Below are 24670 nucleotides of genomic sequence, written 5' to 3' on the forward strand. Positions count from 1 at the left end.
TACAGAAATTGATGGCAACAACAGCTGACGATTTTGTCGCATATGTACTGCTTTCTAAGAAAGGTTACACTAAACTTACCGTTAAGTATAAATTTATTTTAAAACCCTTCATTAAATAAGTGCGTGTTAGGATAAGAAGAATAAGCAGGCGTTGGTAATGTTGAATTTTTATATTAGCTAAATTTAGGCCTTATTGTGCCATTTTATGTGTAGTCAAACTGGCCCAATATTCTTATTAATAAACTCTGTATGGCTGTATCATAATATCCTGTTTTATGAGGTCACAGCTGTCAACATTGTGAGGAAGGGTGTCAAAACCAGGGCAAATCTCAATTTATTAATTATATAAAATTATGTAAGTTTTACATAAGTAAATTTGTTTTGCTTTCAGCTGCATGTGAAAGGAAGTAAAACAGGGTTTGTTATCTGTTGCACTGCTTTTATTTTGGTTTCTCATCGTTACATTAGTATTTACGTGAGTACGATGTTAGTTTTTTGCATTATTGTGTGTTGACTATTTATAATAAAGGTTTGTAGTTTGCACAACTGACCACAAAATATAAATTGTGTCTTTTGACCTGTTGTGAAAATGACTTAATATCAGTGTCTGCAAATGGATTGCTGGTTGCTGCCGGCGGGTCCAACTGAGCTGCCACTCGGTGCCGATAGATGCCACTGAGGTGTTGGTAAAAGGTAAATACAAGTTAATGTTTTATGTGTCACAAACATGGAAAGTATGATATTTAATGCCCTTTAAAAGTCGATGATTCCAGGTAACCACTGGAGGACGCTTCTTATCAACTCTCGTCAACATTCCGTAGCGGGGCTGGCGCTATTTCACTCAAAACGCTGGGTGGCGGCCTATATTTGAAACCAAGAAGAAGAACAGCAGTCTCCAGTCCTACTACAGAGAAGTGACACAGTACCAAAATAGACTGGCGAGGCGAGGGTTGAGCAGCTGATATCATACAGAAATGGCTGCCACCGGAGTTCTTCCCTTCATAAGAGGGGTAGACCTCAGTGGAAACGACTTCAAAGTAAGACATTTAAGCCGTTTTCGGGATTTGTTTTATATCCACATCTTACTAGCAACTCGAATGGTAGCAAGCCAGCGAAAGATGACTCTCAAAGCTGAAGGTTGAGACTCGTTTCAGTACTAGCTTAGCTCAATGATACTAGCTTTGGGCGTTAGCCAGTTGTCAGATATTTGGCGTGGGAGAGTGGGGTCAAGCAGATACCGACCACAAGGTGGTCTGCTGATTTCAGATTGGAGATATGGAGAGTTAGCTAAGCGTTTTTCAAGCTTAACGTCACTTTACTCTTGTCCGGATATATGTGGAAGAACGTAGTTCTTCTTTCCAAACGCTCTCTTAGCTAGCTAATTTAGCACAACTGTGAATGTAACCCTGGCTGTCTGTATTAATTAATTATCAAAAAAGGCTTCTTGTCGGATCATATCGATTTATCAGGCAAACAATTGTTTACCACACGTAAGGCTGATGAGTTTGTTGAGTAGCTGAGGCTACTCTCATGTCGTCATACGTTTAAGTTTTGACTCACTGGGCAGGCTCTAATGGGAAGGTCTAATCGCTGCCTACAGTAGGTTGGCAGTAATGACATTTGGGAACATCTGGCCTGTATGTGATGTGACAGAAGTATTTGTGTACCGGCAGTTGCACAAAAGTTTTTAAAAATAGTTAATAAAAACCACCACTGTACGACTGATGATTTCTTTAATTGTTGTCTGTTTAAGGCTACATACGTTTACCCGTCCAAATTGCGTGCTATCACAGAAATACTCCGGTTTATTATCTGCATTGTAATGGTAGTGGAAGCACCACAGCTGGCCAGATATTCGCTGCGTTTAGACAGTTTACATTCACCCAGAATACCAATGAACCAAAAAGGCGGATGATGTCATCTGTTAATCTAATATGTAAACACACCTTCAAATACTGTTCTCAGTCTTCTTGAACTTCAACGTAAGTGAGCATTTTTAAACATGTTAAAAGAATGTTGACATGCTGTTATTCATTCTGGGGTAAAATGTTTACAGCAGAGATATTCTGTTGGCACTGTATTCAGGTTTGTCTGCTAGCTTAAACACATTCCAGAATAACTCTTTTGTCTTAATTTTAAGTTCAAATGATTCGTGTAAATAAATGTGTTGTAAGTTATTGCTGACTATGTTTTATTGAACCTACCACCACCTCCATCTCAAATTAACACTTCTAAAACAACAAAGCACTGTTAAATTTAGTGTGCACCAGCCCAGTATTGCTTTTTATGGAAGTAATCTTTTTTTCTACTTTTTCATCTCTCTCTGCTGTTACAGGGAGGCTATTTCCCGGAGCATGTCAAGTGTATGAGCAGCCTGCGATGGCTGAAATTGAATCGGACAGGACTGTGTTATCTCCCAGAGGAGCTTGCCTCTCTGCAGAAGCTGGTGAGATATTTGTAGTATTTCCTTGGCACAAGCTAGGAAATGTTGTTCCCAGGTATTTTACAGAAGTACAGCGGTGTCGGCAGCCTGCATCATGCGCCATAGTCCTGAGATTTTAGTTTTGGGGCATAAATTATGTGTTTGTAAAGGTTAAAATAACATTTTTACCATTATCTTGGCTGATAAGGGGAAAATGTTGCTGCTACGTTCATTGTCCCATTCGCTGATTTAGTTTCACGGTTGGCTTAGCGCTACAACACAGCCAGCTTAACAAACAGCCCCCCGATTGCTAAATATGCTAAAAATGCACATCATTGCTGTTGTTCTATAGGCTATATGCTGTATTTCTACAATTATGGGCGGCATGGCTCAGGGGTAGAGTGGCCGTCAAGCAACCAAAGGGTCGCTGGTTCGATCCCCGACCCCGGTGACCATGTCAAAGTGTCCTTGAGCAAGATACTGAACCCATGATTGCTCCTGATGAGTAGGTTGGCGCCTTGCATGGCAGCCTTCACCACCAGTGCGTGAGTGTGTGTGTGTGAATGGGTGAATGAGATGACACTGTTAAGTGCTATGAGTGCTGCTAAGGTAGAAAAGCGCTATATAAAATTGAGTCCATTTACCATTTTACCAATTATTTGATTTGGTTCTGAGAGTTGAAAAGCATTTTTAAGATGAATGTTGGATGGTGACAGGAGCCTCTCTGTGGAACCTTACATTGTTATCCAGTTTTAGGAGTTAGCCGTATATCCCAGGAAAGACTGCATAGATGTGCTGCATCGCTCTGCATTGTCATAATACAATGATATCAATATATTAATTAATATTACTAATATTAGATCTTACGATTGTTGCAGTCTGCTATAATATTAACCAAGATATTGGTCACGCCAGATATATGGTAAAGGTGTATATATTTTCCGATATGCACTGATATTGAAAACCTTTTTCAACAACACAAAAAAAATGGAGAAAACAATGCCTGTATTAATTTTAAATTGGTGTGACGTAGTTTGTCCAGCAGAGAGCACGCCGATGCCACCACCTTATTTATTTTACGATTTTATTTTGGTTTTATTGGTTTGTTTGTTTTTTTCTGCTCTTAAACTGGTATCATTTGGGCCCTAATATCTAAATATTTTATTTAATTTGAATTGGTCCGTTGCTGGCTTGCTGACGGCAGCGTTAATCACCTCTGAGTCTGAACACCAGTTTTTAACATGTTTTTAAGTGAGACTGCATCAGTAAATCATTGCGTTTCCTGCTTTGATCAGGAATGAGCTTTAGTCCTCCATATCTATGATGGGATTACCTGGTCTAAACCTCCAAAGCTATGTTCAGCAGGTTGTTGTGGAAAGATGATCCATGCTTGCTCTCACAACGTGTAGGTAAATAAGATTAGTCCACTATCACAGCGAGTAGTCCGTGTCTGCAGTGTGTTTGAGAGAATACCTGCCTTGATTTTATCACTTAATTCTATTAACACATAAATGGGGATTAGTGCAGGTGGTGCGTTGCACAGCAGGACGTGTGACTTTTCTCTCAGCGGGGTTGTACTCTGTATCCGTACACACAATCACTGACTGTGTTTTCTCTTTTCAGGAGCATCTGTCAGTGAGTCACAACAGCCTGACCACCTTACATGGAGAATTGTCCAGCTTACCTAACCTACGGGTAACAAATACACACCATCCATAAGCAACAGCAAATACTATGCCCTTTTTTAATGGGTTTTCTGCATAGTCCACCGATGCCTTCTTTTTACTGTTTAAATGTAAAAAGATTAAAAAAAAGATAAATTTAGTGTGGTGTCCTAAATGTGCTTCTGTATGTTTGCAGGCAGTGGTAGCAAGAGCCAATAACCTGAAAAACTCTGGAGTCCCAGATGACATCTTTCAGCTTGACGACCTCTCTGTGCTGGTACGCAAAAATCTTAGACAATTACTTTCCACACCCTGAGAGAAGCCTCCTCCACCTCCTTTCCTCCTCTTTACATTTATTGCCTGTCCAAACTCCCACTGCTGTTATTAAATCTGGCTTGAAGAGGATGTGAACAGCTAAAACAATGTTATGTAATGTTTTTCATACCATCCCCTTCCCTCGCAGGACTTGAGTTACAATCAACTAACGGAGATCCCCCGGGACCTGGAGAACAGCAGGAACATGCTTGTGCTCAATCTGAGCCACAACGGTATCGATTCCATCCCCAACCAGCTGTTCATCAACCTGACCGATCTGCTGTATCTGGACTTGAGCGATAATAAGCTGGACAGCCTGCCGCCCCAGATGAGACGCTTGGTCCACCTGCAGACCCTCATTCTAAATAACAACCCGCTCATGCATGCCCAGCTGCGGTAAATAGATTGACTGTATCCCCTCCCAAAAGTCCCAAAGCCCTAAAACTGTGTTTTCTGGAAGATCATTTGTTGTCTTTATTGGCATTTGTGTCTGAGCAGCCAGCTGCCTGCCATGGTGGCGTTACAAACTCTCCATCTGAGGAACACCCAGAGGACCCAGAGCAACATGCCCACCAGCCTGGAGGGACTTACACATTTAGCAGGTAACACACACACACTTATACATTGTTTTCCAGACCACTTATTTCGCAACCTGTGTGTTTCCTGTTTGGCTGTTGCTGCTCTGAGCTGACTTGTTTGTGTCCCCTTCCAGACGTCGACCTGTCGTGTAATGACCTGACTCGGGTACCAGAGTGCCTCTATTCATTGGGCAGTTTGAAGAGACTCAACCTGAGCAGTAATCAGATCTCAGAACTGTCCCTCTGCATCGACCAGTGGACCCAGCTAGAGACGCTAAACCTGAGTCGCAACCAGCTCACCTCTCTGCCTGTAAGGATGACGCTCTCTCGGATATTTTTACCTCAGTCTAGAAGACATCTTGAGAAAGTGGGACAACCTAAAAAATTGTTTGGTGTTACAGATGTTTAACCTGGGCAAATGAAACAATTCATGAAGCCAATTTAGATTTGGTTCACTGCTTTTTATTTTTAAAGTAAATACAGTAGGTTTGCTGTAGGATTTATTAATCTGGTTGAGATGTTGTATATTTGAATAACTTATATGAAGTATCTTTCCTTTTAACTTTGTATGTCCCACCAGTCTGCAATCTGTAAGCTGGCTAAACTGAAAAAGCTTTATTTAAACTCCAACAAACTGGACTTTGACGGGGTTCCGCCAGGTGTGGGCAAACTGTCCAGCCTCACTGAGTTCATGGCAGCTAACAACAACCTGGAACTCATCCCTGAGGGACTCTGCAGGTGGGTTAACACATCACAACACAAACACACATGCAAAATGGGGATTTTTTAAATCAGCTGCCTCTCCAAGGCTATCATTGTCACGCCGTATTGCTCAACTGATGTATTATGAGTAGAGATGCACTGATTGCAACTTTCGCAGTCGATTTCTACAAGCAACACAAGAGGTCTTATGATTTTGTGTGGTTGTCTAGGTGTGGAAAGCTGAAGAAGCTGGTGCTGAACAAAAACCGCCTGGTCACACTGCCCGAGGCCATCCACTTTTTGACTGATTTAGAGGTAAAATACTAGCTGAGTAAACTATGGATATATGTGAGTTGTGTCACTGAGAGAAACTTAGAAAGAGAGAAAAGGACTCAGAATACTATTAGGACTTGAAGTAATACCCTGTAAAATCTCTTTGTAGGTACTGGATGTGCGTGAGAACCCCAACTTGGTGATGCCTCCTAAACCAGTGGACAGAGCTGCAGAGTGGTACAACATCGACTTCTCCTTACAGAATCAGCTTCGTCTGGCTGGTGCATCGCCCGCCACCGTAGCTGCTGCAGGAGGAGGTGGGTAACATTTGCACTGTTAAGGTAGAGCCTATATTTAAAAGTAGGTCTTTTATCTCAGGGGTGCCCAACCTTTCCAAACCAAGATCTACTTTTCAAGTTGCCAGTCTGCCGAGCTCTACAGAACATCAACCACAGACGTGTTAATGGCAGCTGTATTTCTTGAAAGCTTTCTTGTGTTTAGCAAGAATGTGACACACCAGAAACCATCGTAGTAGTGTTTGTGGTGTTTTTGTCCTGGTTCAAGTTGATTGCTACGTTGCTAACCTGTCCTGTCGATTTCTGGGTTCATACAGCTGTTTTCGTTTGGAAATTCCTCTCGTAGTTGTTTTTGCACTGTCTTGAAATGCTGCTCCAAATTGCCTCTCTTTCAGCAAGGTAAAAGTTGAATTGCAGATGAGAATAAGGGACTTGGAATTTGAAAAGAAAAATCCTCCTCCAATTTGGATGAGAATGATAAATGTGTGCTGTTTTGAATCCCACCATATTTTTGTTATGAATGTGTCTTTAGCTCACTGAATGATGGACATCTATCTGTCCAGTCACGCCCATGCTGTGTAGTTCGGCAACATGGCCAGAGTGCCTGCTCTTGCTCAACTTTGATGTGTTGAAGGTTTCTGTTGTTTGTGTCTGTGATAAGTTGAAGTGTATCTGGCAGGACATGTCGAGATGGTGAGTGCAGGCAGGCTAACGATGACACACATTAACCAGTAAAGATCTCTCATGATTGCCTTGGAAACAGTCAGCGGTTGACTGGTTAATGGGAATCGACTGGTTGGGAACCCTCGCTTTATCTAATACCTGTTTGCATGACGTAATTTGTTTAACACTTATTGAGACGATGACAACCCATACACACACAACACCAAGACAGATGGAAAATTCTAGATAGAAGACAGACTTAGAATGTTGGTACTTGTGCAGGAGCCAGCCCTAGAGATCCCCTGGCAAGGAAGATGAGGCTGAGGAGGAGGAAGGACTGTTCTCAGGATGATCAGGCCAAGCAGGTGCTGAAGGGCATGAGTGACGTTGCCCAGGAGAAGAAGAACTTGGAGGTAAGGAGGAAGGACGGTGTCGACAGTGGTGATGCACTAGCCGAGTCTGTAGGACTGGTATGGTTCAACAACACTGGGACACTGATGGCGTCTTGACTTCAGTACTGGTTCCTGACTGATCCACCTCATGTCATCAGCCAAATGTGATCCTAGTTAGCATGCTGCATATTTATTGGCTCGCTAGCAGTCAAATCACTCTATTATATTTATTATATAGCATATTTAAAAAACCCACAGTTGGTTAAGGTGCTAAAGATGCTTAAAATCAATATAAAATAACAAAAAATGGATGTGTAGCATTCAATAATGTTGATTAACGCCTTGATACCAAAATATATTACTGATGGATGATCTGTTGTCAAAACAAGTTTGATCCCAGGCTCCAAGTGTCAGTGAGAAGCGTTGGATTATCCCTCCAACTTGATGTTTGGTTTTGCGGCCACCAACATAAAGTTCCAACACTGATCCTCTAGTTTATAATTGCCCAAAATAAAGGGGGAGCTTTAAGATGATGGGAGAAATACAGGTGGACAGAAAGCTTTCATTTTCTGAAATCTGCTCATTTTGCAGGAGAACGGGGATTTGAAATACGGCGATTTGAAGACCCGACGCTGGGACAAGAGTCTAGAGAAGCCTCACTTGGACTACTCAGAGTTCTTCATGGAAGACGTGGGACAGGTGATGTGTCTGTCCGCATGATGGAACACTGATTGTACTAGTGTCAGATTACATTTGTCTGTGTTTTATTGTGCAGATTTAATGGCTCAGTCTATTTTCCTCTGTTCTTCTCCACAGGTTCCAGGCGTAACTGTTTGGCAGATTGAGAATTTCATTCCCATGCAGGTGGAAGAAACCTTCCATGGAAAGTTTTATGAGGCTGACTGTTACATCATCCTCAAGGTAACAAGACAAGTCAGCCATCATTTACCACAATTTGACCAAAATGTAGCAACTTCACAGGGAATTCTTGTTTATGGGCGCTATGAGCTGTCTCCCATTCTTCCCTGTACTATTGTAGACCTTTCTAGATGACAATGGAGCACTGAACTGGGAGATCTACTACTGGATCGGCCAGGATGCCACGCTGGACAAGAAGGCTGGCTCTGCCATCCACGCCGTCAACCTCCGAAACTTCCTGGGAGCCGAGTGCAGGACGATCAGGGAGGAGATGGGAGATGAGAGCGAGGAGTTCAGTGCTGTATGTACAAACAAGCAAGGAAATATATTCGTAAAATCACATTAATTAGGAAATAATCAGTTATCCTTTTATGATAACTGATAGTATTTCAAGCCTGACCCCAGAGAAGAAACCTGCCTCTACTTCTTAATGAGCCTCCAACTGCTGGTGTGTGTGTGTGTGTGTGTGTGTGTGCGCGTGCGCGTGTGCGCAGGTGTTTAACAATGAGATCTCCTACATTGAGGGAGGAACAGCCAGTGGCTTCTACACTGTGGAGGACACACACTATGCTGTCAGGTAGGCCGGAACCAGTATATCTAATTTTTGTCTTTTTACCACCTGCAAGGCGAGTCTGTGCTCTTTAATTAGGGCCTGAGCCTGAAGGTACTTCTATTATGGTTGCTCGGCAGAGCAACACATTAGCAACAGTAAAAACACACACTAAACAGTGTCCCAGCCCCCCCCCCCCCCCAACACACATGAGGCAGCTCGTTATGTCTTTGTTTTTAATTTGATCTTTAAAACTGTGTAGTTGTCTGCTTCTTGCACACACATTCATAATTATTCCAGTTTTGTCTCGTGTGCCAGTTTTTTTTTTTCCTCTGAAAATATTCTTTTAATTTTTGTTGTGTTCTATCAGGTTGTACAGAGTCTACGGAAAGAAGAACATCAAATTAGAGTCTGTACCTCTGAAGGCCTCCTCCCTCGACCCTCGGTGACTTACACCCCCACTCTGTTGCTGCTGTTTGCTACGTTCAGTATGAGACCGTCATGTACCAGCTAACATCCTGCATCTCTTTGTTTGGCAGCTATGTCTTCCTGTTGGACACTGGACTGGAGATCTTCATCTGGAGGGGAGCCAATGCCACACTCAGTGGCACCACCAAGGCCCGGTAAACACACATCATGCTCCAACACGTGTTCTCATCGTCACGCATCCTCCTCGGCAACTCTTCCCTTCTGAAGTTGCATTGCTTCAGGTTCTGACTCCAGATCACGACAGAGATGCTGACTGTCTTCCCCTTTTCAGGTTATTTGCGGAAAAGATCAACAAGAACGAGCGTAAGGGGAAGGCAGAGATCATAACCCTGATGCATAGCCAGGAGCCTCCAGAGTTCTGGGAGGTGTTGGGGGGGCAACCAGAGGAGATCAAGAAACACGTTCCAGATGACTTTTCTCCAATAAGACCCAAACTATACAAGGTAAATGAGCCTATAACCTCTTCAGCCTTTTCCAAATCAAGATCAGAGAAGGTTGGATCCACGGCTCATAGAGAATATCAGCATGGTTTGGATCAAACTTGCTGAAGTTGATGTGAGTGGGATGTGTTTGTGTAGGTGGGCCTGGGTCTGGGCTACCTGGAACTGCCTCAGATCAACTACAAGCTGTCAGTGGAGCACAAAGACCACAAGATCAAACTGGACACCCTCCCAGAGCTCCGACTGGTACGCTTCTCTGCTACACAATCACTCCAGCAAGATCTGAACATGACGGTGACCGTGTTTTAACACCAGCCTTCGTCCTTCACGTCCCTCCCTCTAACAAAATCCCCCTCCCTCAGCTTCAGTCTCTGCTCGACACCAAGTGCGTGTACATCCTGGACTGCTGGTCTGACGTGTTCATCTGGATCGGGAGAAAGTCCCCCCGTTTGGTCCGAGCTGCTGCTTTGAAACTGGGACAAGAGATCTGCTCCATGCTGCACCGGCCAAAACACGCCTGTGTCACCCGCAACCTGGAGGGCACTGAGTGTCAGGTAAGGCTCCTGACAGTGCTGTGGGTTGCTGTCAGCCGGTCTGTTGTATTTGATGACTGTCACTCTTCGTCAGGTGTTCAAGTCCAAGTTTAAGAACTGGGATGACGTGCTGAAGGTGGACTACACCAGAGCAGCCGAAACTGTACAACAGCAGGACAACCTATCTGGCAAGGTGTGTGTGTCTCTGTCTGTCAGTCAAATGCCGCTAATAAATTGAGTGTCCAGTGGGTCATTTTAAGTTTCTCTCTGTTCAGGTGAAGAAGGACTCGGACCAGAAAGACCAGATGAAAGCTGACCTCACAGCTCTTTTCCTTCCCAGGCAGCCCCCCATGCCTCTCACTGAGGTAAAACACACACACACACACACACTCTCACTCTCTCTCTCTCTCTCTCTCTCTCTCTCTCTCTCTTTCTCACACACTGATGAGCCATTCTTTTCTTTAGAACTTCTTATGCTGCTCAGAAAAACACATGCTAGTCTAGATGACATTCTTGTGTCTCCTTTTTTTTGCAGGCTGAGCAGCTGATGGAGGAGTGGAATGAGGACCTCGATGGAATGGAAGGATTTGTTTTGGAGGGGAAAAAGTTCGCTCGCCTGCCAGAGGAGGAGTTTGGACACTTCTTCACGCAGGATTGCTACGTCTTCCTCTGCAGGTCGGTGCAGACGCCTACATTTCCTAAGAGTCAGCCATGCTGATCCCATCCAGGTTAAATGAGCTGCGGTGTCTCCCAATTAGATACTGGGTACCTGTGGAGTACGAGGACGACAACAATGAGGACAAGAAGAAGGCGGGTGAGAGTCGTGAAGGAGAGGAAGAGGAGGACAAGCAGCCAGAGGAAGACTTCCAGTGTGTGGTGTATTTCTGGCAGGGCAGGCAGGCGTCCAACATGGGCTGGCTCACCTTCACCTTCTCCCTGCAGAAGAAGTTTGAGAGTCTCTTCCCTGGAAAACTGATGGTACGCTGGTAGATGAGTTAGCACACACTCCAACACACCAACGTCAGATTTAAAAGAACTCTGAAATGAGTTGTGCTCCTGTGTAGGTGGTGCGCATGACACAGCAGCAGGAGAACCTCAAGTTCCTGTCGCACTTCAAGAGGAAGTTCATCATCCACAAAGGGAAGAGAAAACAGAAGACTGACTCTGCCCAGCCCTCCCTCTACCACATCCGCACCAATGGCAGCGCGCTCTGCACCAGGTAACCATGACCCCTGATTTCCCTTCACCAGCAAGCACACATGCTACCTCCTGTCCTCAGAGCTGACTCGTGTTCTCTCTCTCTCTCTCTCTCTCTCTCTCTCTCTCAGAACCATCCAGATTGGAACAGACTCCAGTAATCTCAACTCTGAGTTTTGCTTCATTCTCAAAGTGTGTATTTTGTTGTTTTTTTATCTATAAAAACAGTTTATGTATTATGATCAGACCTCTTGTACTGCACAGTCTTTGGTTCATGCTTTCTTGTTCTCTGCAGGTTCCGTTTGAGAGCACCGATAATCAGGGCATCGTTTATACGTGGGTGGGCAGAGCTGCTGACCCCGATGAAGCCAAGCTGGCCGAGGACATCATGAACAGCATGTTTGATGACACGTACAGCAAACAGGTGAGTGAGTGCACGTTCACCTCTCGCTCTCTCTTGCTCTCTTGCTCTCTCGCTCTCTTGCTCTCTCTCGCTCTCTCTCTCTCTCTCATATTTATGATTCTTGAAACTATACTTCTGTGTGCCTTGTAGGTCATTAATGAGGGGGAGGAGCCAGAGAACTTCTTCTGGGTTGGAATTGGTTCTCAGAAGCAATACGATGAAGATGCAGATTATATGAAATATGCTCGGCTCTTCAGGTGCGCGTGCGTGCGTGCGTGCGTTAGAGCGTGTGTCATTGTTCTGCTCTCCCTCTACTGTTCTTCCCTCCACTAACGATTTTGCTTTGTCCCGCCTCCCTGCCCAGGTGCTCCAATGAGAAGGGTTATTTCTCCGTGTCAGAGAAATGCTCCGATTTCTGCCAGGATGACTTGGCTGATGATGACATCATGTTGCTGGACAACGGGAGAGAGGTAATAACTCCTGGCTGTACATGTGTGTGGCATGGCTGTGTTTGGTAAAGCTTTGTAAGAGTAGAGATGGACTCGGAGGGTGGTGACAGAGAGGAGGATGTTGTCTAAACTCCACACAATCTTGGACAGCACCCACCACCCCCTCCATCATGTCCTGCTTCAACACAGGAGCACATTCAGTGCTAGACTGATCCCACCTAAATGCACCACAGAGCGCCACAGGAAGTCATTCACACTGTGGCCATCAAACTCTTTAACTCCTCCCTCTGAGTGATACACACTTTCTTCAGTGTATAGAACTACAGTCAACTGTGCCATAATGGACAAATCGATCAAATCATCACCCAAATCAGAAACACGATAATAACATGTCTTTACTAAAGTGTGCAATATTGTTAAACTTATCTTATTTCTTATTTCTTAAAGTCTGCACTTTACTAATTATTGTAATTTGTAATTTCTTATTTTTATAGTACTTTCAAGAGCAAGTTTAAAACTGTAACAACAGAATTTTCCCCCCGGGGATGAATGAAGTATTCTGATTCTGATGATAAAGCTGAATGACACGTGTGTGTGTGTGTGTGTGTGTGTGTGTGTTTTCTCAGGTCTACATGTGGGTCGGTACTCAGACCAGCCAGGTGGAGATCAAACTGAGTCTAAAAGCGTGCCAGGTTGGTGCCACACGGCAGTTCACGTGGCTCTGTATGTCTATGAAAGTGTGTGTTTATGTACACATCTCACCCCCCCCCCCTCCTCTTCTTCTCCAGGTTTACATCCAGCACATGCGCTCTAAAGACTCCGAACATCCCAGGAAACTCCGACTGGTGCGCAAAGGAAATGAACCTCACTGCTTCACACGCTGCTTTCATGCTTGGGGGGCTTTCAAAACTCCGCCTGCATAGACGAGACTGAAACACACACACACACACACACACACACACACACACACACACATCAAAACAATTGGCTGTCATGTACTCTTGCTGTAGTAAGCTTTACCCTCCATCCTGCTCATTGCTGCTGCTGCTGCGGACGTTCTAGTCCTAGAAACCTTCAACTGGTCGAGAGGCTCCTCGACGTTGGGAGAGACGATCACTTTCTTGTCCACACGGCAGATCTGGATGCTGCTGAAAGAGGAGAGTTCCCTTTTAAGAGAAAGCGTTTCCAAAGTGTACAAAGGCTTTATATAAAAGAGTGGGTCGCAGGTGTTGGACTGAAGGATCATTCATGGGGAGGGGATTTTTCTTATGTTCCATTCTTTCTTGGAACAGCAGAGCTACAGTCACCTGACACAGAATACAGACTTTCCTCTACAGGAAAATGGGTTGAATTGAAAAGATTTTGCTTCTCCCCCGACTCGACGCTGCTCAGCACAATTTAAAACGCAACAGGAGCAGTGAAATGTAGGCTGACACCTGCAGCCATGCCAGTTCAGATGGAATCGATCTGTGCATCTCTCAAAAGAAGCCCAGGGAGGTGAACCCTTGAACATATCCACCCTTTTTCCTGCTGTGCATCATCGGTGATCGTTTGCTTGCGCCATTATGCGAAGCACCGTCGAAGTAGACGAACACATTTAACAGTTCCTTTTATATTCATGTTTGATGCTCGAAATAGAAAAAAAAAAAACGGCACTATAATTGTTCTTCTGAGGAATGTTGTTTTTATAGATCTATTTTTTTGTTTTATGGACTATCTATACATGGTGTGTGTGTTGACCCCTTTGACTGAAAGGGGGTCGGCCTTCCCCCACGCGGTCTGCTGGGTCTCGCGTCTCACCTCCTCCAACATGTACAGTGATGAGGGAGCTGCGCCGCGACGCGCCTCGTCTCGTTCAGCCAGTAGAGTCTTGGTCAGGAGTTGAGAGGCGGCCTTGTTTTTTTACCTTCGAGGTGAAATGTTAAAAAGTGCAATCAGTAGAAGTTCTTTCCAACAGTTTCTCCTACACCGACTTCATCCAGCATGTCGAGGGAGTTCGGTTTACAGGTTTCATTTCTGTATGGGGTTTCTCAGGCGGTTTCAGGGGAAGACCAGTAAAAGAATATTAGTTAATGAAAGTGAAACAACCTAAATGTCCGGAAGTTGGTTCAAGATTTTAAGATTCTGTAGTTATGGGGGGAATTTGACTGTTTTTCATGCTTTCCAAGAGTCCTAAAGTAATAAATGGCTCAGGACAGATTGTGTATTTGGTGAAGCAATATTAGGGGGAATAGTTTGACTGTGATAACAGGGATTTCTTACACAGACGTCCAGAAATAAAAGTATTAGCCTTGTAAGGAGGGACGGAGGGGTATCTAGGCCCACCGTCTAAAATCTCTAATCTTTACTATTAAATCAGACATTGTGGATATACATTTGTCAGAAGGTATTTTATGAGAAATCTATTTTATTGGGAGATCTCCTGCACTATATCAGAGACATATCTTAAGTATAAAGTGACTTGTGGTTCATTATCTGGTTATTAGATTGATCAGTGCCTCGAGGGTCCGTGTCACAGTACCGAACAGGATCATGTTTTGTATGTTGGTCCCAAGCAAAGTTATCTATGTATTTACAAGTGGCTGCGACGACAGTACCATCATTTCTTTGTTTTTGTGGGGTGAAGTGCGTGGCTGCTGGTGTGATTGAGTCCTTCACACGTACCAATGTGTGGAAATGAATATGTGCACATGCTCCTGATGCCACCTGCAGATGCTTTATTTATGTATTTTATATATTAAAAAAATAAAATCTCACAACCTTCATCAGGTGTTCCTGATACAATGGTCATTTTCCTTTCAAACGCTATGACGTGGTACATGAACGCAGGGGTGAGACGTATTGTACGGGTTAGTACTTAAGCATCCTTCTACTAAAATTGGATGCATGAATAATTTTATATTTTATTAAAATCCTGAAAAAGTAACAGTCTGGACACAAGGACCACAATTAAGAAAGCAAAATTCCAAAAGCAACAGCGCTAATGTTAGCTACCAGCTGTGCTCTAGTGCTAATAAAAGGTAGCTCCTTAACGCCTTTAGCTGAAGATAATTATTACAGTATCTTCAAAAGGTTTTCTTTTTTCCATCAGAATAAAGAGTAATAAATAAAATAAATACATTTTGGGAAAAAAGGAAAAGATTGTTTATCTTGAGAAAATTGGAGATAAATGATTGATTGGGAATGGAAAAGTCACAAATTAAAACAAACAAATGAAAATCCAGCTTCAGCTTCCTTATCTGAGTTTATATGTTTCAACAAAATGTGTCCCTTTAACCCTCACCCACATTTGACAAATTCTAAGGAAGAACCAAACATAGCACCCTTAAAGAGAGTATAGAATTTTATTAACATTCACAATTCAGCCAAAATGCTAAATGACCCGATTAAAATCCTACACACAAAACTGAATGACACAAAGTTAAGTTCATTTTAATTGTGGAATTACAAAAAAAAAAAAGTCAGTTGTGCCAGCTGTAGCATGAAAGGGTTAATTATGTGTCAGCCAGAACAGCAACAAAAGCAAACACAAACATAAAACCAAAAAAAAAAGGCATTTACATGATTACTACATGTTGAGCTACATTAGTTAGTAGTGAGGTCCCTTTTATTTTCCAATTTTACAAGTGAAGAAGATCGAACCCTGCGCTAACGGTCCACTATCATCGGCTTGCTGCTCTCACCTGTCTTCTACGTCAAGATACCGTATATATATATTTTTGTTTTTACACAGTAAAACTTTTTTTTTTTTATTTTAAGGGGGTTAAAAATACTTGTGTTCAAAGCTCAGAGCTAGCACATATTACCCACAATGCACCGAATCACAGACAGGTATCTCCTGGGTGCATCACAGTACTTTACACTTGGCGACTTTGCTTCACTTGCCACACTTCCCTGAGTCCCATCTGAGGAGATCTGATGTACCGTTAGCAGAGGAGGGAGGGTCTTACCGAGTACTAATCAACGCTCTTTACCTTCACTCTCATTTTTGGGGTGATTATTTCTTCACATAAATCCTGAAATGAACAAACAGGAGCAGGAATTACGGATTAAGACGATGAAAGCGGCGCTCTTACTCCAGGCGCTGTGCGGCTAGAATACTGGAGCTGAAAACGTGAGGTGTGAGACATCATCCCCCTCCAACTTATTTCAGGTTGTGTAAAGTATGGCCTGCTTTGGCAGTCACAGCAGCAGCACCTCCCCTTCATCAGCTGGCTCCCTTCGTTAATCAAAACTGTAAACTTTATTGAGCAATCAATCAAAACATACACGTTAATAAAGATGTAAAAGTAAAACCATCGACGATGCAATCGAAATGACAAGTAAAATAAAGATGGCACTAACAAATTCAAAAGTTTTCCTTGCCGTTTAAGCTAAGTGTTGTGGGCGTGGCTTGAGTAGAGCCACCCCTTTCAGAGTTAAGCCCCGCCCACAAGGCAGCAGGCAAGCATATGTTGGATTTGTATACTTGTACATTGTAAGCGAATGTTCTGGAATTTCAAATAAAGCTTCGGGGATTCACAATAAGACATTTGTATTGACAAAAGGTGTTTGATTGCAACGTGAACAATTTTGCTTTTAAATAAACGTCTGACGACCTGTTTTGTTTGACTGCCCCAAAAATACGCAAAAACTCCTTGAACATGTTCAACTTCCTCATCTCCTTTTCCTTCCAGCATCCCGCACTATTTTTCTTCAACCCAAAATGCCACAAAACATGAAACAGAGCATCAGTCTTCACGAGGAAACGCCTTCATGAGCTCAGTTATCTAGTCCGTCTTCATTCATGATTGATGAGTCAGCAGCTTGTGCTCATGTGCACTAGATTTGGCCCCCGGGGTCTGAGGAGGCCCCTAAACCCTCGCAGGTACATCTATGCTCTTTGCACCTAAGAGGAAGAATTTGAATGCTACAAATTTTAATGTTCTGAACAGATACCTTGCTAGTGTTTAATGTTCTCATGGTTCCCTCTGCCGGTTCTTCAGGGTCGTGGCCGTGTGACGTATTTTGCGGCGTGCACAACAATGCCACACCTCCATACGTGTGCACGGGGTATCTACAAGCGTGTTTAGTGGCTGAGCACCAATTCCAGTTCCACACAGACCCTATCATTATACTGCGCATAGAAAAATAAAAACATTCGCCTATTCTCAGCCTCGAGAACCCCAACCATGAAATAACCAGGGAGGGAGGGGTGGAGGTGCAGTCACACATAGAATCTCCAGCTCCGTCCAGTACCACGCCGTTGCTGGAAGAGTCTCCGTGGATCCTAAGTGGTTATACAAGAAGATTCCGTCCTTCCAGCGAGGAGGTACCACAACGCTGCAGTTTTTGTCCATATAAGGCCTTCCTCCTACTGTTCCAGAGTGCAGAGTGCTGGCTGGGGGCTCCGCAGTGGGCTGATGGGAGATGTTTGTGGTCCAGCACTGAAATCAAGTCCATCCAGACCACCTTGAGCCCCTCCCTGGAGAAACACATGACAATAAGCCAGACATGAGACCCAAACTACACAGCTACCCTGTTTCCTCAAATAACAGAGCTGGCCGGGCTCACGGGCTCAGGGGTGCGGACGACACCCGCAAATACAGGTCGGCTCCATGAGAATCAAGTCCTCATACTCCTCATTCGTGGGGAGTCAGACAGAGAAGATAAACAAAACCTGCCCTGAAGAGAGTGGAAGAGAAATAAAGGCCTGTCTCCAAAAAATTCTGCCTCCAATTAAGCCACGGATAATATTTAGGGGAATAACTCGGTCTAAAACTTTATGGAACAAACATTCCATGGCGGCTTTTTTAAACATAAAAATTCCCTGCTTCTAAAACCTAAACTCACTTTACGACTTGTGCGTGTCTAGTTGACAGCTAAATGAAATAAGGAAACCTTCACAGCCCCATCTAACTTGAATCATGTGATTGTTTGGGTTATGTTTTTGGCCACTTTGCTGCGTTTGGTCTCAAACCCTTGACGCAGCACCATGTTGTCCTGTGGTGTTTAGCAGAGCTTTAGCCACAGCAGCCTGACATGTCAACAAAGAGCCGACATTCACTGGAGAGCTCGGTAAAGCCTGTAGCAGGAATTTAAAATGAAAAAATGTTTTTAAATAATGCACAATGTCACCTGTAATGCCCCAATGCACCGTTAGAGGGCAGCAAAGAGTTTAGAAATGAAAGCAAGGCCAATACTCCCAGCCATGACATGTTCAATCCACTTTATTGTTCTAGTTTACATCAAGCAGAGCTCCTTTTTCATCCTATCCGGGTTGAATTCACCTTCTTTGTGCCGTTCAAATTATTTGCAGTTTCACATCAATATAAACACAAATGTGCAGCCCAGTCCAACGCTGGCGGGCACCTTGTTTTCTCTACCTTGCATTTAAAAAACATGAAAACAGTAATTGGTGAGGAAGCTACCGTCATCTGTTCGACGGCGAGTAAATAGATAAGGTCAAAAAAGGAATGAAACAGGGCTCATCAGTGCTGCTGCTTTACTGAGTTCCTCCTCCTCCTCGTATAGTGAGGAGAGACGGGGCACCGCCGCTGCTCTGCTGCTGCCCCGATGGACAGGAGTTGTTCTCCGCCGGCGTTCCACAGATACAGACGAGCGGCGGGTTTGTTATTGGAATGCAGAACAACTCTTTGAAGTTTCAACACTCTGGACCGGCTCCATTAGAAACAGGTGTGTGCGTGTGTGTGTGTGTGTGTGTGTGTGTGTGTGTGTGTGTGTGTGTGTGTGTGTGTGTGTGTGTGTGTGTTGAGTATGTACAATAAGGAGGAGTTCACCCGCCCGCTGTTGTCTCTGCCGGAGCGTGAGCTTGTACTGGTGTGCAGCGAGTGTGTTTTCAGAGTTTGACTGCGTGTTTCTCACCTGTTCAATTGATGAGGATGCCGGTCGAGCGACCTTCCTCCTCCTTGATGTTCTTCAGGTTGTTCTCTGCCTCGTCCACGGTGCTGCAAATAACCATGACAACAAAAAACATCCTTGATGTTCCCATACCAATGTGTGCAACACAGCTTTCTTAAGATAAAAAAAAAAACTGTTCACACCATAGTTTGTCTGCAATGACAGGTTCAAAACAGACTGGAACAAAAGATTATATAACAGACGCCCAAACATCAGCACCGCCCTCCATGATGCTTTCTATATCCGTTCACTCCGGCGACTCCTCTTCAACTGGCCTATTCTCACAGGTTCACCCAGCTCTTAAACAACATGATGTACACAGGTATGGAGGGATGGCTGTGTGTGCACCCACGTTAGAAAATCCCTGACGTCCTCCACCGTGAGCTCCCCGGTAGAGTCGAGGGTGAGGTCAGCACAGCTCAGGGGGGAGTCAAGCGGCGTGTCCAGGTTGGGAGAGGACAGGGTGCTTGGGGGCTCCTCCGTTTGACCTGTGGGGGACAAAGAAATCCAGACAGTCAGTCTGAGGATTTCTGAAGCATCTGCATCAGAGTTGCTGATGCTAGCATTTCATGCTTCATCGTTAGCTTGCCAGCAGACGTATAGTCTGGCTGATGAGCTGCTAACGGTGGCTGAGCTCAAACATGTTGCATTATAGCACACACACGTTTCCTCTCGTAGTTCACAGCAGCTGAAATTCACATCCGTCTGGTTTTGATTACTCAGGCATTTTGGAGGTTAAACCCCTGAACAGAGCAAATGCAAATCAGGAAACAAGCATTTGCACTCCCTCACTTCAGTGACTCCAATCCAGCGTTGCTATATTTACTTGGTCTCTTCTCTGGGAGTGGACACTAGCTTAAGTTACCCTGCAGCTAAAAAATATCTTCATCCTCTTTTCCCTTCAGTTGGACGTTAATTAACATGTTGGTCGAGTGCGCAAGATACACAAGTGAACTGGAAACGTGAGAATGGACCGGACCGGCAGAGATTCAACAGCTGAAACGTTTTAAATGAGTTCATTAAACAAAGAGACAGAATCGAGTCTTAACACATGCGGGTGGAGGTCGTTGAGAGGTCGGGAACTATCTGATCTGAGCCTGTTCGGTTAAAGATTCTGCTTCTGTACTGAGCCAGAGGTTTAACCACAGCAAGCATTTCCTCATAAATGTTTCTCATAAAACTGAATTATTTTGGATTATACGTTAATTAACTTCACCATCAAGTCAAAATATTCGACCCTTTCTTTTTAATGACAATATAAACAAACCCTACTACTCACGTCTCCACAGCAACCATCATTTCCTGCCAGGGGAGGAGGTGACTGGGGCATACTCAATGGTTACTATGGAAACCAGAGGGGGACCCCCCACAAACTCTGAGTTTAAGTGGTTCAGAGAGACGGCGATCAAGAGAGAGAATAAATGAGGGGAAAGAAAAACAGCACAGGAGAAAAAGAGTGTATGTGTGCGTGTGCGTGTGCGTGTGCGTGTGCGTGTGCGTGTGGTCAGACCTACCCTCAGCCTGACCCATCTGATTCTTGTGGGTTCCATTGGCTTGCGGCTGTGTTGTCGTGCCATCGCTGAGGAGACACACGAGCATGCGGCGTTTACTTTGGAGTAATAATACAACAACAGTCAAGTATCAAACTCAGGGGAGAGTACAACAAATCTAGGGTTAGTGGGGTTCTCAGTGTGGGGTCCAGGGCAAACCCAGACCTGCGACTGTTCGTGCACATCATCCATCTGCGCGGGTAACTGAGTAAAATGGCTGACAGAAATCCATGACAGGAAGCTGCTGTGATGGCAACCCGTGTCAGTGTGTGAGTTACCTGGCCAGTGTGGACTCTAACGGCCGGTCCAACTGAACGGAGCAGAGCGGTTCGGTCAGGACTTTGGCAGACAAAGAGAACCTCTCGTACTCTGACGGAGAGATCAGGTAGAACCCTGAGGAGAACAACACACACTTATAAAAAGGGACACGACTTCTGGAATGACAGTTACAGAAATAGAAATTTGTAGGTTGAGAGTAGTAATATATCAGTCTTGCTTATAAGTGTGAATCATCCTGATCTATCATCTTGATTTCTGTGTTGTGCTGACTGAGACGTCCTTCTCCTCCAGAGACATTGTTCCAGCGCTCACCCTGTCCATTCTTGGTGAAGACGCAGGAAGCGATGCCGCTGATGTCTTCTTTGCGGATGCAGTCATAGCGCACCTGAAAACACACCCGACACATCTAAACATTTGCATGTTAGAGGGCTCAGTAGATTGCACAACCCCACTAAGGTTAAGGGACGTTTCAAATGTGCTAACTGATCTCTTCCTGCATTTATTGGGTTCTTCATTAAAAAGCAAGTTTGGCGCATTATATAACAAACCCATCCCGCTGCACTCTGATTGAGAACCCCCCCCCCCCCCCCCCTCAGAACACTATCCTAGCCCTCCTCCTGCCCACCTGTGGTCTGAGGCCAGGTATGTTGAAGAGGTGCATGTCGCCCAGGTTGGTCAGACACACCAGTGTGTGTTCGCTGTAGTCCTCCTGAGCTGTGGAGCTGAAGACCACCAGGGCCACCTTCCTCACTCTGCAGCCTTCGTGTGCCGTCAGTTTAAATTTGGTCTTAGCACTCACCTTAGGGAGAGAGAACACCTGGAGAGACACACACAGCGTCACAAACTGTGTTTACATGTTTATTAATGCTCCGGTCTTTTTCACGCCAATGCCGAGTACACGTTAAAAATTCCATAATTGTACATATAAATGAGAAAACCCATCACCTTGAGTTGTTCCTCTGAGGCGATGAGTACAGAGTGGGCGTTGGTCATATCCGGTGCGATGGCGAGGTCCTGCGAGGCCTCATATGGGTCTGGTAAGGGTTTACCCCGTCCGTCCAACACACAGATGGACACCACGGGGGCCCTGTGCATCAGCTGGATCTCTTTACCCAACACTGCCTCCACACACACACTGCTCTCGCCTGCGCTGCCCCGCTCACACACGCGGCCCGAGCCCATGCCAGGCACCTCCAGGGCATAGGCGTACACACTGCCTGAGTTGGTGCCCGCCCACAGTGTGGGGCCGTGGTGTGTACCTGGTGGAGATACAGCACATGCACTTGGTGTTCAGAAAGCTAAAATAAAACGGTTCCGGTGTAATCTGATCCAGGAAGTTACCACACCATCACGCAGGAAGGTGTCTGCAAAGCAGAGACATCGGACCACTCCGGACAGAGAGTCGTCTGCTGATCGGGGTTCAATCCGTCGCTGTATTGGAGCCACTTCCTCCTGCTCTGCTAGAGCAGCATTGGCTTCTTGGACCTGCATGATACACACACACACACACACACACACAGTTATTAAAATTGACTGCACTACTGTTGTACCTGCTCTGAGACATTTACCTTGCTGATGGGTGTGGTGATGGCGCGTTTCTTCCCAGACACTCTGCTCTTGCGGATGCGCCTGAAGCTCTGTCGTAACGACTTTTTCAAGGACTTGACTCTGGACAGGGGACCTTCCATAGCCAAGGAGTCATTAGGGTGTAAAGTACATCTACAGGCACACAGAAAGAAGTAGAGGTGCTTTCTGAATCCATTTTCTAATACTACAGAGTGTCTTAATTGTATACCGCGCTCGCTGCTTTGTAACCCTACCTGGCCAACACAGCATTTCGTCTGTGGTAGTCAAATAGGCCAAATCCATGGCTAGTCCCAAAGGAGATAAGGTTCCACTCCGCATGCAGCGCCACCGCTGTAACGGAGGCTGGGGGCAGGCACTGCACCAGCACCAGAGGCTGAAAACCTGGGGGGAAGGGGGCCAGTTTCAGGCGTGGCTCCAGTCTGTCATGGCCCTTCCAAGTGAAGCCCTCCCTGTCCTGCAGTAGATCCACCACGGACACGTCCACCAAGTGGTCCGAACGTTCATCGCTCAAACCCAACACGATCACCTGGAGAGATCAAGGGAGTCAAGAAAGAAACACTCGTTCACACGCCACACTCAAAACTTTGTGCCGTGAAGTTGCTGAGCGACAAAATCGTTGAATGAAGTAAAGGTTCCAACAATGTCCATTTTCAATGGCTCACTTTCTGCTAAATACAAAGCAACGATGTGCTTCCATTAATGATGCCACTCTACTCAGTTCCATCCATGTACACACTGCTGATTGTGTGTGAGACGAGGCACGTCTTTACCTGTCCAGCAGTCCCGGCCACCACCAGCTTGTTACTGTATTTGCATAAACTGATCTTCTGGATGCCGAGCCGGGGGTCATCACTGTACGGGTCAAAACAGCCCACCTGGACACACACAGGAGTTACAGGTTACATTGACTTATCTTAGTGGTCGCACTGCATTATGTTTTAAACAAATATATAACAGCAAATATATTGACTGATATTGTAATATTTGACAGGAAATGAGGAGTCTGTATCAAACAGTAATGTTTTCTCAGCAGCAGCATATTCAACCTAAAATGGTATTTGGACTGAATTGGTCTTTAACAAATCTTGTGCTTTCCTTTGATTTGAATATTTCAGGAGCCCTTACTGAGATTTGGATTAAACGTTGGCTGTTTGCGGAGCTCTGCATTGTAGTTTCTCAGGTTAAGTTATACTTTTTGAAACACTTTGACTTTCCTGATGTCCATAACAGCAAAAGTGACACATGCTGCAAACTGATTCAGAGACAGCCTGTCACGGTTCAACACACTGAACAAGAAACCATGTACGTGAGCGGATGCCAGAATTGTGGAAGTAGCATCGCTTGTCAATCCCTCACATCCGATGAGTGTGTAGGAAATTGCTGCTGGCTCGTTCCTGAGATGTACCGTCACTGAGATCTTGATCAGCCTCCAACTTTCTTTCCTGAAACCTTCCAAAACCAACTTGTCTACTTTGGATTCTTTGATCCAAACAGACCACAAATTCAAAATGTCCTTCTGAGGCTCTCCTCCACCCCCCCCCCCTCTCTGCAGCAGCCTCTCCTCTTTTATTCCCTGCCAAATGCCAGAACAATGCCCCCTTTCGCCTCACACACACTCAGCAAAACATGTGCATTAATCTGTCTCTCTCACACACAAACACAGTAGGAATTCCAATAGAATCCCCTTAAATTTGGTCACTAACATCCAGAGAAAGAGAGGGGGCGATGGGTCTGGTTTTCATTACAGAAGGAAAAAAAAAAAAAAGGGGGGAAAGGCTCTTCATCCCATATGAGGGCCACATTCCTAAACATGCAGCTCTGTTACCATGGGATACATGAGGAAAGGTGGTGGGGGCAAAGAAAAGCATACAGAATGGGAAAGCACACTTGAGAGGTGTGCAGACACAAAGACAAGCTCTCACGCTGAATGCATCACTTACGATTAGCTTGAACTATGAATGTATGTCAGCTGAACCACTCAGTCACAGTCACTCTTGTGAAGGGAAAAAGGGAAACCATATTAATCCTCAAACAGGCCACAATTATGTGTCTTCCCCTCGCGGTGATCCC

General features: G+C 44.8%; 2 protein-coding genes across 2 annotated transcripts in view; one reads left to right on the forward strand and one right to left on the reverse strand.

Moving 5' to 3' along the window:
• Positions 1-696: 696 nt before the first annotated feature.
• flii (FLII actin remodeling protein) lies at positions 697-15056 on the forward strand. The gene is made up of 31 exons (XM_086185496.1): positions 697-1037; positions 2336-2446; positions 4046-4117; positions 4283-4363; positions 4550-4797; positions 4900-5003; positions 5114-5289; positions 5560-5717; positions 5912-5996; positions 6124-6271; positions 7196-7326; positions 7897-8004; positions 8122-8226; positions 8345-8524; positions 8718-8800; positions 9144-9218; positions 9313-9396; positions 9534-9705; positions 9841-9948; positions 10065-10256; positions 10330-10428; positions 10511-10600; positions 10771-10910; positions 10994-11213; positions 11300-11454; positions 11564-11624; positions 11728-11856; positions 11986-12092; positions 12200-12305; positions 12911-12976; positions 13073-15056. The coding sequence occupies exons 1-31, from the start codon at positions 975-977 to the stop codon at positions 13205-13207; spliced, it is 3792 nt and encodes a 1263-aa protein (XP_086041622.1). The 5' UTR covers positions 697-974; the 3' UTR covers positions 13208-15056.
• A 524-nt stretch (positions 15057-15580) lies between these two features.
• Positions 15581-24670, reverse strand: part of llgl1 (LLGL scribble cell polarity complex component 1) — a 35274-nt gene continuing 26184 nt past the window's right edge. The window contains exons 13-24 of the mRNA XM_086186313.1: positions 23371-23475; positions 22834-23126; positions 22582-22732; positions 22360-22498; positions 21959-22272; positions 21639-21830; positions 21326-21398; positions 21013-21127; positions 20699-20763; positions 19537-19672; positions 19149-19231; positions 15581-17748 (exon numbers count right to left, since the gene is read on the reverse strand). Coding sequence (XP_086042439.1) covers positions 19153-19231; positions 19537-19672; positions 20699-20763; positions 21013-21127; positions 21326-21398; positions 21639-21830; positions 21959-22272; positions 22360-22498; positions 22582-22732; positions 22834-23126; positions 23371-23475 — 1662 coding nt within the window. The 3' untranslated portion in view covers positions 15581-17748; positions 19149-19152. The remainder of the gene's footprint in view (positions 17749-19148; positions 19232-19536; positions 19673-20698; positions 20764-21012; positions 21128-21325; positions 21399-21638; positions 21831-21958; positions 22273-22359; positions 22499-22581; positions 22733-22833; positions 23127-23370; positions 23476-24670) is intronic.

Source organism: Aulostomus chinensis, chromosome 18, assembly GCF_037954235.1.
Source record: "Aulostomus chinensis isolate RoL2024-O1b breed Wild chromosome 18, RoL_Achi_v1.0, whole genome shotgun sequence".
NCBI lineage: Eukaryota > Metazoa > Chordata > Actinopteri > Syngnathiformes > Aulostomidae > Aulostomus > Aulostomus chinensis.